Source organism: Musa acuminata, chromosome BXJ3-11 (genome assembly GCF_036884655.1).
Source record: "Musa acuminata AAA Group cultivar baxijiao chromosome BXJ3-11, Cavendish_Baxijiao_AAA, whole genome shotgun sequence".
NCBI lineage: Eukaryota > Viridiplantae > Streptophyta > Magnoliopsida > Zingiberales > Musaceae > Musa > Musa acuminata.
The window spans coordinates 32451255-32464287 of NC_088359.1; the positions used below are offsets into that span (position 1 = coordinate 32451255).

At 36.5% G+C, this 13033-nt stretch overlaps 1 protein-coding gene and 1 non-coding gene across 3 annotated transcripts; both read right to left on the reverse strand.

Moving 5' to 3' along the window:
• Window positions 1–860: 860 nt before the first annotated feature.
• Window positions 861–932, reverse strand: TRNAQ-UUG (transfer RNA glutamine (anticodon UUG)). Its single transcript has one exon. It is a non-coding gene; the product is annotated as a tRNA-Gln (tRNA).
• A 777-nt stretch (window positions 933–1709) lies between these two features.
• Window positions 1710–8303, reverse strand: LOC103972477 (filament-like plant protein 3). 2 transcript variants are annotated; one of them, XM_009386831.3, is made up of 4 exons: window positions 7448–8303; window positions 5488–5683; window positions 2382–4288; window positions 1710–2187 (listed from the first exon to the last, which is right to left on the reverse strand). In XM_009386831.3, exons 1-4 carry the CDS (start codon window positions 7550–7552, stop codon window positions 1990–1992), a joined length of 2406 nt encoding a protein of 801 aa, XP_009385106.2. In that variant the 5' UTR covers window positions 7553–8303; the 3' UTR covers window positions 1710–1989. The 2 variants fall into 2 exon arrangements, with proteins under 2 accessions (XP_009385106.2, XP_009385105.2); XM_009386830.3 differs by having other exon boundaries at window positions 5488–5686.
• Window positions 8304–13033: the final 4730 nt, after the last annotated feature.

Here is a 13033-nt window from a genome sequence, read left to right on the forward strand (position 1 = left end):
TCTCTCCGCTTTGCTCGGCGAGCCATGCCGGTTATTTAGACGGTGGAGAAGGCGAGATGGTAGGATGTACTCTCGGCACACTCTAAATTTATTGTCTGGAGGATATTAACTTTCGCTAGGAGTGTAAAGACAATCAGATTAATGACGTTCAAACGATTCCGGCGGAGCATTGGAATCGGGCAATTTGGTGCTCCCGCCCAGCGAAGCACGTGAGATGAGTGTCGCTGGAAATATGGACGTGTTTCATATCGGCGTCTTTAAAAGATCGATTTCGTAATGGTTCGTTTTATGTCGCGATAAAAAGCTTCTACTTACCGAGATGAAACGAGCACAACAATAAATCGATATTTCCGATGAAAATATATCATATAGATAAAGTAAAATAATATTTTTTTGAAATAATAAATTGCATTATTCATTGCAACTATTTTTTGAATTTCTTCATGATTCAAAATTTATTATCTAACCATATAAAAGACCTAAATTTTTAGTTTTGTTTTATGTCGACGCCCCATTTCTCATATTTATCAGTTGAAATGCTTGATACTAAATTTCATTGTCATAATATTATTGTTTCCAGATGATAATAGCCATTTTTATTATTAATATTAAAAAAATTGGAAGTAAGAATAAACAGCATCAGCTATGACTAAATAACTAAAAATTAAAGAAATACTTCCTAAAGAAATTAAAAAAAACTAAGAGAATGGTCATATAATATATAGATTTATTTATTTCTTTGTTTGTTTGTATTTACATATCCCTGAGAAAATTTGCAACAGGACCTATATATATATATATATGTTTTCCCCGAAAAAAATAAAAACGACAAATTAAGTTTAAAAATAGTCTTATTAAAAAGGTCCCACCGGGATTCGAACCCAGGTCGCCAGATTCAAAGTCTGGAGTGCTCACCACTACACCATGGAACCGTTGTTGGAGTTTGGCTGAAACTTTTATTATATATATGTTATATTTGTATATATATGTATATCCAAAAAACTATAATAACTAAGTTACATAAACACAAGACGAGCTCACAAAACCTGAGAAGACCACTCCCCTATTTAAATACATATATATATATATATATATGTTACTAGAAAATTAAGAGTCTTATTTCATTCTGTATGTACATGAGACATATAAAAATGATTCAGAATTCTCAATAATATATCAAATGTCTTTAACCAAGTTTCTTATGATCCAAGGATAAAAACCATCTTACATAAGATCGATACTAATATCTTCGAATTTGATTTGATATGAATCATCTTGACTCTTATATCTCTTACTTCTTATATATTATTATTACTTCATCTTATTATTACTGAAAACTCTTCCATCATAGCTTAGAAAATAGATGGTGCAGGAAGCTGCTTCCCGTTCCCTAACCTGCAAATCATGGCAAGCTTAGCAAGCTTGCCTCACCTGAACCCAACTGGATAATATATTGGGTACATTCGTTGCCAAAAATGATACAGGTCTGGTGTAGGTTGTACCTGGACCCATCAAAGCCGACACTATTAATAGAAGTTTGCAATGCGACCTACAGCAATAAGTGCAACTCATCAAATCAACCCACACACCAACTAACATGAACAGCTGCAGCTAGTACCAGTAAGCTCAAGACAGTTATTACTCGTGTCTTGCTGTGGCTGCTCATTGTTGTTCCATTCTGGTCACTGCAAGGGTGGTGAAGGTAAACGAATACAAATTGCAAATCACACATTGATTCAGCTAGATGGAATCATACAAAAGAGTAGCAGTAACACTATAATCTTCATATAGTTTCCTCTATTTTGCTGCTCAACACATAAGTCAAGTTCGTCGAGCAATTTCTATTACATACATGGTCAACACATACTCCACAAAAATTGTTTTTCTCCCACCTCAGTAATGTACAATTTCACTGGTTTCTATGAGTATTTTTTTTTCTACTTGGATATATGGAATTTATGGGATGCCCAGCCAGGAGGATGAAGATGACTATGGGAAGCTGTTCTCTTTACTAGGATCCAATATCCTAGAATCCGCTCTAATACCCAATAGATCTGCATTCGACCCTGGCTCTGTTTCAAGCATGAGATCATCAAAATTTGCCAAAGATTTCAACCGCTGGTTAAGAGAGGCTATTGTCTTCTGGCACTCGGCAAAATTCCCAGCAGCAAGAGCAATATTTTTCTCCTGTGAACAAATCAATAATGCTCAGCAAACAATCAAGAAAAGCGAGAAACTTAAATGAAACAAAGTTTGCACCTCGTTTACAACAAAAGAGTTGTCAAAAGGATTTTTAGGTGACACGACATGACCAAGGAACCAGGCATCAAGACTAAGCTGAAAGGACGAAATTAAAGGAAAGAAAAAGCAACTGCAGTTACCTGTCTAGCCTTCAACACTCTACTTGAGCTTGTAGATCTATGCGATTCAGCTGCTTGCTGTTTGCTTGTCAGTTCATGCTCCAACTGGTGGTACTTTCTTGCAAAATCTGCTGATAATGCCCTCTCCTCTTCAACTTGTTTTTCTAATATGATCAACTTCTCCTGTAGGATCCCGACTTCCACATGTGCCAACTCAAGTTGCACCACCAATTCCTTTCTCTTTGCCTCTACAGCCTCTATATTAGCCGCGAGTTCTGATGACAATGCTCTCTCCTCCTCAACTTTTCCTTCCAATATATTCACCTTCCCGTGTAACTTGCCTACTTCTAATTGTTTTCCAGTAAGTTGAGACTCCAGTTCCTTTTTCTTTGCATTTATGGCCTCCATACTTTGACACCTGGCTAAAAGTTCTACTGAAAATGTCTCTCCCTCCTCAAGTTTCATCTCAAGTGAATTAACCTTCTGCTGTAGTTCATGTATTGCCAAATTTGCTGACTCAAGCTGACACTCCAATTCCTCTTTCTTTCCCTTCAACACTTCCATTTTCCAACACCTAGATGCCAGTTCCGTGGACAAAGCTTTCTCTTCTTCAAGTTTTCCTTCTAGCAAACTAATCCTTCCTTTTAACTCTGCAACTTCACCATATGCCAACTCAAGCTGAAGTTCTATTTCCTTCCTGTTAGATTCTGTTACCTCTATATTTTGGCACCTCACTTTCAATATGGCAGACAACTCCTCCTCTGCTGCAAATTTCCTATCTAATATGTTTATTCTCTCATGTAACTTAGCATTTTCTATATTTGCTGATTCAAGTTGAATTTCCAGGTCATTTTTCTTTCCCTCAGCTGCTTCTAGTTCTATCTCAAGATCATGTTTTTCCCCATTAACCAAATTGAGCTGCCTTTGCAACTCAACCAACTTACCTTCAGTTGCTACCAGCTGATCGCATGTATCCTTCAGTTGATTGTTCGTTACAGCTAAAGACATTTCCATTTCAACTTTTACAGTTGTCATCTTCTCAACCCTCTCTTGCAACTCAGCCATACGCAGATGGACGGTATCAAGTTGTTTTCTTGAACAGCTGTCTCTGTTGGAAGCATGGTCCAAATCATCATCATGCTCAGTGCTAGAATTTCCATGGTCAGCCTCGGGCAATGCAACAAGCCTTTCCATCTCAAGAAAATCATCCATTAGGTCAATTTCTATGGAAGTGGCGAAACATTTCGTGCTAGATTTTTCCATCTTGAACTGATCAAGCTCTGTGATTAGAGCTGATACCCATGAATCTGAACAACTTTGCTCATTATCCAGACTTAACAACTGTTCACCTGCATCTGACTGGCTATCAGTGACAGATTCAACATAATGTGAGTTAGAAATGACCTTGTGCTCATTAGCTAATGATAATTTACGTGCTGCAGTTCGCAACCTACGGCACTCAGCTTCAAGCCTGGCCACTTTCCTTATGCTATCCAAATGTTGTTTGCTAGCTGCTTCTGCTGTTCTGGTGCTGAGCTCCAACTCTATTGTCTGCATTTGAAGATTCCCAGTAAGCGTATCAAGTTCAACTTTAAGAGCAGAATTTTCTTCCTCAAGAATTTCAATCTTTGTGCGAAGCCTGTAGTCAAAAGAGGTGGTAGTTTCAGCTTTAGCTTCCATCTTGGCTTGAAGCTCAGTAAGCTGGATTTCGAGCTCCAATTTTTCAGACTCCCATTCATGGGTTTTTTTGGTGATGGCATCGTGGACCTTCTGTTCTTGATCTTCTCTTGTCTGCCGTAACTGCCTGACGCATTCCTTGAGGGCAGCATCAAGATGAACAACTCTATCTTCAAGGGACGAGTTCTCCCTTGATGCAGCTTCAAGATGCTGTTTCAGAGATGAAATCTCCTTTTCTGCATTTTCCCAGCCTGGCAAGAAAGTTGAATAATTCCATCATGTAACTGGCAATCCAGTAGCATGAAATAATTATGTGAATATTCACATAAGTGAACAATGACCAAGCCTGAGATGCCTTACATGTTAAGAAGTCCTATTGAACTATTTCTGTACTATATTATTTGTCCTTAGTTCTTGTTTATTGACAGCTACATGTTAGCTTTTAGCAACTTCACAGAACATACGTGATGATTGAAAAATGAGGGCATATTTTGTGCCATATATCTGTCAATATGGTTGAATTCTTGAAAAGAAATCCAAAACAAGTTTTAGGTATCGTCAAACTAATTGAAAAGAGAGTAACAAGAAAAATGAACATATAAAAGTTTTAAGGTTTACAGGCAATAGTACAAGAGGAAATAATGAAACAAGTTAATTTCTTTCAATGCAGATAGTTATTCTGTCTTCCATTGAAACACATCAACTTCTATTTACTCCTCTAATATAGATTTCTTCTTCTTTCCAGACCATGCTCCATGTAGTGTCAAATATGCTGTCATATCCATATTTAAGTGCAGAAGATTTGGAATTGAACATGTCTAACACCAGATAAACAAATAGCACCAAAGCATCCACATTAGTGATTTAGAACTTAATATTTTTAAAAAACATTGGTACAGGTTGTAGTGATTAATCATAGATAAGCTATCACAGTGTTAAAATATAGCAGAACAATAGGAGGATTGAAAAACCTACACGTGAGTTATAGAAAGGTTACACTAAAGCGTGTCAGATATTAGAAAGTACTGAAAATGTATGTCAATGATATGGCAATATACTGGTAGCCTTATCATCAAGAGCCATACTAAATTCTGCAAGTAATCAGAATCGTCAGAGATATTGAATCACTCTGCATGCTATCAGAAAAAAAGAGCTGTATTTTACATTCATTTAGACTGAGTGTGCCTTCAATAGATCAGCAGCAAAAAAAAAAAAAAACATAATTCTATCTGGAATGGACCTTAAAGAAGGATACTAAATGAAACAAGTAATTACTCACTTAAATCACAAACCTGCTCGAAACCTATCCTTCTGGAAAATTTATGGAGTATATTAGAGTTGATGCTTCAAATTCACGTATAAATGTCAAATATCCCCTTGTTTCAAAGCACTACAAAATTATGGTGCTTGAACAAGGATCCTTCAGAAAAGTTTGAACAAGGCAGTTTACCTAAAACAGCTTCTTCTGCAATTTTTCCGTGTTGCTTCACCAAATCTTCTTTAGCACTAACATTCAGAAGAGCAGCTGATAGTTTCTCATTCAAAAGCTTTATAGTTTCATTGTCCTCATGGCTGACATCCTTTGACGAAACCTCTGGTGATTGAACATGATTTGGAGAAGAATTAATTGAAGTCCTCAGTACCTCCTGCTATAAAATAAATGAATTGAGTTATTTAGATGAGTTTATAATAATTATTGCAAAAAGGTAAAATACGTAGAGAATGCCTCTTGTAATGTAAAGCAGCTTTGTGCTTCCAGAAGCACATTCCCCAGCCTATTTGATGGATTATCTCAATAAGTGTCATGGAAATAGTAGCAATAAATATGGACAGAAAATAATGATAGCACAAGGGGAGAAAATTGCAGTTCCAGACTGTCTGATCATAAAATTGTCGGTTATGCTTACAGAGACAAAAGTGTGAACGTTCTGTATTAAGTATGTTGCCGTGCCGCAAACTAAACGATACAATACTATCTCATGATCAAACACCAACAGGGCTAAAATTTTTCGGCATGTAAGACTCAGAAAAAATGATAGTCAAAATAATAATGACATACTCTTCCAAGAATGATCCTGATAAACTAATGAAAGAATATGGACTTCAGCAGTCAGACTTCTTCAAGAGAAACCTATGATAAGCAGAAGCTTATAAATGTTGTCAGTCCTTCACATGGTCCAAGTATGTGTAGGCTTAGCTGCCATAATTTCGATACATATTCTAAATCTTTTTTAAAATTTTACCTAAAAGATTTTGGTCAGAAGTAGAATTTCCTGTACATTATTGGAAATCTAGGACCTGTCAAGTCCACATCCTTAGGAGGTAATCTGGGTTTTCAACTACGTTTAGCAATGGAAGTTTTCTAAAATCAGGGATGATAAAGCTGTTTGCTTAATTAAGTGAATTTGATCACCGTAAAGGAGGTGCATATCATGGCCATAAATTTTTGTTCATCACCAATAATTTATGGTTGCTAAGAGAAAACATATCCAAAAAGTTGGTAGCAGAAAAGACATGGATGTTCAATATTAGAAAAAAGAAAATGAGAAGTGCAAGCAATCACGAGAAACTAGGGGCTGATCATGGATAAAACGTATGAAACTGCTTAAAATGACTTCAGCATGGATAAACAAGATGTGGAAGTGCACTTATAAAACAAGGTGAGATACTTTTGATCACATAACGCTTCATCTATGATTTATGACAGATATTCAACACCAAAATCATGCTACGCAAAAATATTCTGATGAAATGTTAAAAATATTTTTCGATAATCTGATGGAAAATTTATAAAAATAAACAGCCTAGAAAAATGGAAACATACTATTTGAAATATCGAGAAATAAACTGATACAATTAGTATCATTAGATGGCAACATATTTTCTTCATTAAGACGAGAATATCAACCAGCAGAGAAAAGGGAAAGCTTTACAGCATAAATTTGCACCAAATACAAAATGAGGCTGATATTAAATTGGAAAATTAAGCCATGAGCAACAAGGAAAGTAGGACGATGGTGCCCGTTTAGCGTATTAAAATGAAACTAAAAGAAGCTCTCTCAAAGGCCAGGGAAGTCACAGCTAGGAATGACATCAAGATGGAGAACGGAAACGAGTCCGCAAAAATTGCTGTTGTGGAACGTTTCAGCCAGAGCTCAGAAAAGTCTTAGTTAACGGTTGATGATAACACTGGCAGTTCAAACCGCATATCATGGAAGAAGACGACATAATTATCCGACGCTGGTGCTTCTGGTTCTGCAGGCATCGTCTTTTGCCAGGCACGATCACTACGAACCCTCACTCATGTTTTGACTTTCCCAATCACAGGTTCCTCCGCCATGCCTATAGATAAGATTCGAGAAGCAAGAGAAAGATTTCTACTCATCTACAGGACAGGGTGACGAACAAACCTGTTCTCCGGAGTGCATCTCCGAAGAGACCGATCCCGAGCTCTCGGTCTCGCCAGGGCTCTTGTCCGACGGCTTCCGCCTCCACAGCCAACTCCGGCGGTCCATCTCTCGACTTGAAGAATCCAACTGGGTTCCCAGATCATCACCGCCGAGATCCCAAACGATCAAACGCCTTCAAACAAGCAAAGCAGGACCCCCCCCATCCCCCGAATTCATGGATGACCAAAACCATTCTCCAAAGAACTCCGCAGCGAAGAAAGCTAACAGATCAAAAGGCATTCAGCAAATCAACCCCCAGCATCAGGAGACCCGTAAAGAGAGCGATCTGAGGGTCAAGATCCCGACTCGGTGAGACGCAAACGCTAATAAGAGAAAACTAAGGTAACACATCGAAAAGAAGAGAGAAAGAAGCGGAGTTGGGGCGTTGAAACGGTGAGACAGTGGAAGAGTGGGCTGGGTTGTCAACACGGGCATGCAGAGAGGTGGAAGGCATTTTGAATTCAAGATCACTCTTTTGTGCCCTCACTCATTTTCTAGGGTTGAATGATTCAGCGTCCAGATTATACAATAGAAAGCTAATCGATCTCAGTATAGGATCTTGAGAGGGGAAAAGGGGAGGGGTCTTCTTAATCGGGTGGTCGAGAGGAGACAAAAGGTGGGATCAAATCAAGGCTTTTTGCTGGGCGCCGCTGCTCAGTGACTGCTGCTTCGTGGAGGAGAAGGCGGACGCCGGTTCGCTGTCATCCGAGAACGGGAGTCGGCGTAATTCCCGCCCCAGGTGGGGGTCGGTGTCTGTGTTCCTCATAAAGCACCACGCTCAAAATATCCCCCCTCCTTTGTTACAGAAGGTTTGATACTTTTGAACGCAACAGCCCCTCTCTCTCTCTCTCTCTCTCTCTCTTGTCGATTATAATTCTTTAATATTTGCAAAAGAAAAAAATCCATTAGAAATTTCATTTACTTGTTACAAAATGATGAATATGCCCTTTAAATTTTCGATTTTTGTGTGCAAATAAATCCCCACGGTAAATTAGCTGTTAAAAATCTATAATAAAATAATAGAAAATAAAATTGCTTAGCTAGTCTGATGGGTAAAGATTATCACAAAATAATAGAATCAAAATTCACATTTATCACTTATTATAAATTAAAAAAAAATCATAATACTTTTTTCATATCAAACATTATAACCCCATATATCATTTTTCATAAATCAAGGATTTAATTAACAAAATTATCCCCCCAAAAAAAAGGATAACTTATTTTACCAATTTATTTTTTTATTAGATAATATTTTATTATTACTTTTATGTAGTTTTAATACTTTATTAGTTAAAATAGAAGCTTTGTTACACGTAACACTGAACCACATCATCTTCCTCTTCCTTGTAAAATAAGATTTGTGAGCTCAAGAAAAAGACAAGAAACACATCTCTAATAGTTTTTATTCCTTCCATGGATGTTAGAATTGCCTTTCAGGGCTTAGGCTTAGGATTAGGGTTTGTCGTGTAACACCCAAGTCTATCAATCCCCCCACTATTGCTTGTGTTCTACGTTAAAACCACCACCCGAGAAAATTGAGTTCTTCGTGGAAAATGTCATCACAACTTTGGTGGGGAGGATAGGTTGAGGGAAAATAGTGCAAGTAGTGTAGCTTACTCCTCCTCTTATGTCTTGTCTTCTGTCCACCAAATCCTTCCCCACATGCAAATGGCTAAATCGAATCATAAATCCAACAAAAGAAATATTCTCGATTGACTTCTTTGCTATTTTATTTTATTGCATGATTGATGGTAGGATTGAGAAACTAAGAATCACGTTCGCTTTGGAATTTATAGTTAGTTTTAACACAAGCATAAGACTAGCAATCGGAGAATAAGCCAACTCCACCTCGGAGTAGGTAGATCATCAATAGTATGACACCATAAATTAGGGTTTATAATACATTTGTAAGGGTACGATTTTGACCTTTTTTGCGAGAATGATGGAGAAACATGCAATATTGTTGGACGATAAAAAATTATAATGCTCAAATTATTTGAGGACCATTGTGTTAGATCTAATTTTGTATAATAATAATAATAATAATAATAATAATAATAATGTCAATAATAATTGCTGTTATTGAGATATGTAGAATATTATATGCTCAATTAAATTTAAAGTATTTAAATTTTTATTTATAATTTTTGTTAAAATTTTATTTATTTTATCTTTCTTTATATCACTAACGTTAATTATTTCATCTTTTACTATCGCATTCAAAGGTCTCGTAATAATTTTCTCATATTTTAATATCTATCGAAGCGATACTTAATTGTTTATAAATAAAAATATTTTTTATATATATAATAGTTATATTAAAAGTAACCATACCTTTTATTATTTTTAATAAAAATATTTTGAAAATAAATAAAATATTAAGTCTATTATCAAAGTATAAAGCTTGTTTGTTTATTTTAGAAGGATGGTAGAGTATTTAAATCTAATTTGATGAATCTATTAGAAAAGAAACTTAATTATCCTATACATTGTTGAAGAGATAGAATAAAAAGATGCAACGGAAGATTATATTGAATAGGGTCATCACGAGAAGGTGTATGGACGTTTGACTAAATTAATATACAACCTTTAGAATGTGTCACACAATCCCTATAAATAGATAGACATTTATGATTTCAGATCTATGGAGAAATTATAGTTATGGATAATATATAATTATATGAGGATTCTTTTATGTATTATTATATCCCCACCATCTCTCCATCGATCATCACTCTTTTCCATATCCTCTTTTATTTTTATTAAATTGGTATCAGAACTACATTAAGATTACGAGTTATTTTAAAATTCAATTTCCTTATGTCACTAGAGTGTTAGGAAAATTAAAACATAGAAAAAATTAAATTGAAAATATTATTTGTCAAAGGCATGATGGAGCTCAACCATTGGCTTGACATTATCAACCTAACCTAATTTAACGGAACGCTCTCTTGATAAGAAAATTAAGCTAGAGAGAAAAAGAAAATAGAAAATAAATTTAATTAACTTATACATTATATTAAGAAAATACATCATGAAAATGTCAAATAAGATATATATATATAAAAAAAGCTCCATCAATATGAACCTTTATATACACGATGATTAGAATATATTCCATGATTATTTAAATAGAGGTTCATAATATCAATTATAATTAGAGAGAGAATACACGATGTGTTTAGGAACACAATATTTGATATTTGATAAAAAAAAATTTAACTGCATCTAATCTTTCATGAGAAATCCTCAAATATTAATGTTATCTCAGGATATCATTAGCATTTCAACATTGATTTAATAGGGGAGGGGCTTCACGAGTGGACGTAAACCTCTTATTATTTGCACCTCCATCATATATCGTCGTCTACCTCACTTCCTCTCTACTAAGGATGACGACAGGGTGGGAGGGATCATGAGTGGACATAAGTCTCTGGCTACTTGCACCTCCATCATACATCGTCGTCTATATCATCTCCTCTCTACTAAGGACGACGACAGGGTGTTGGGGGAGGGGGTCACGAGTGGACATAAGCCTTTGGCTACTTACACCTCTATCTTACATCGTCATCTACCTCACCTCATCTCTATTAAAAATGATGACAAAAGGGTGGGGGGGTCACAAGTGGTCGTAAATCTTTGGCTACTTGCACCTCCATCATACATCGTCGTCTACATCATCTCCTCTCTACTAAGGACGACGACAGGGTGTTAGGGGAGGGGGTCACGAGTGGACATAAGCCTTTGGCTACTTACACCTCTATCTTACATCGTCATCTACCTCACCTTATCTCTATTAAAAATGATGACAAGGGGGTGGGGGGGTCACAAGTGGTCGTAAATCTTTGGCTACTTGCACTTCCACGTATGGGTTAGCTTGCGTACTTGATCGTGCCTATAGTCGCCTTCACGTATAAGCCCACTCACCCTCTGTTCACTACTCCTATTCCAACTTTCTCTATTGCTCGCATTCTTCACAAGCATTGTCGGGTTGATGTCCTCCTACTATTATATTTATATATATATATATATATAGTAAAAATAAAAATAAAAAACGTATACGCAAGTTTAAAGTTTCACAAACAAAATAAGTCAATTCAATTTCTCTATCAGCCTTCTCGTTTGATGCCTTCATCCATCCAATTGCTTCCATGCACGATAGCGATCGATGACATGCATACGCGACCAAACTCTTCTAACATTACCAATCCAATCCAAACACTAACCATAATCATACCATCTAATCTCCTTAATTAGTACCTTTAAACTAGGAACAAACTTGATGTGTTACGCCTCCCAGGGTTAATATAATCATAAATTGTTTGCTTTCCAATTCTTGATGGCCGCCATCGCACCTATATCACTGTTGATAAACTTCGATGTTGCATGCCATTAGATCTTAACTATATTGTCATTAGGATTGTATATGCTATTGTACTTAACAAATCATATGCTCGTCGGCCATACCTACCAAAGGATGATGATATGTATGGAAGAAGAACATGACACGGAATCAACTTGTGTTCTTGATTCAATTGGGTGCTTCTGTTTATTACGTATATTAAATCCTTAATTTCATGTTCAGTAAGTTCACATGAATAAAAAATTCAAATACATTTGACTAAGTGTCATGTAATCTCAGCCAATGTTGCCGATTCGATAAGCAGGATAAGAACATCTTAGCAGCTTAGCATGACCGTGCAAGCTTAGTTGAATTAGCTTCTTTAGATAAGGGGCTCTATATAAAGCAGATGCCTTTCACCCTTTTTACATATATGTTTCACTTATATTTAAAATGATATATACAAAAGTTATTAATGCTTTCCTTGGATAAATGGGTTATAATAGCCCCATACTTTCCCTTTCTGTATGAATCCTATGGACACGTTATATACCATGCATTTATCATCAACGTTTAATATGAGAGAGAGAGAGAGAGAGAGAGAGAGAGAGAGAGAGAGAGAGAGAGAGAGAGAGAGAAGAGAGAGAATAAAGACAAGCAAACAATTATTTCATATATTATATGAAAAATGGGGCACATGATTTCATTCATTCACATCACTAGTTTATGTGGTGGTTCGGGCATGCATCTCTCTCAGAACCAGTAGCAACTGGCACCATAAAGACCTGCTGTCCTTGCAAGCCACAGAAGCATGGCTTCCCCACCCTTTGCGTGTGTGTGGTGGGGAGGGGGTTGCCTCTTTGCTCGATCATGTTCTTTGCATTCAAATGTTTCCCCCACTGCCTCTTGGATTGAAATGGATGTTTTGGTGGTATGTTCTGCGTGGTATCGTCCGGGGGTGAATGCTGTCCTCTCTCTCTCTTTCTCCCTCTCTCAGTACCATCTCATTTTTAGATATCAATGTCGATGTACTAGTGTCTTTGTTCTTGTCACGCTTCATGCAACTTGCATCCAATGATAGGGAGATAGGATCGAATGGGTTACCTTTTACTACTTATAATGGTGACGATTAAACTGCACTTCTTGTGGATAATCTCTGTGTTTATGTGGATAACATTGTGAGGAAGAGAGTGTTGATATCA

Bases quoted from the DNA above. Each gene is read 5' to 3' on its own strand.
- LOC103972477 (XM_009386830.3), bottom strand. From the start codon at position 7,552: ATGGACCGCCGGAGTTGGCTGTGGAGGCGGAAGCCGTCGGACAAGAGC. The intron at 5,687-7,447 runs GTTTGTTCGTCA...TTTATTTTATAG, and splicing joins AGATGCACTCCGGAGAACAG to CAGGAGGTACTGAGGACTTC. The intron at 4,289-5,487 runs GTAAACTGCCTT...CTTTCTTGCCAG, and splicing joins TGCAGAAGAAGCTGTTTTAG to GCTGGGAAAATGCAGAAAAG.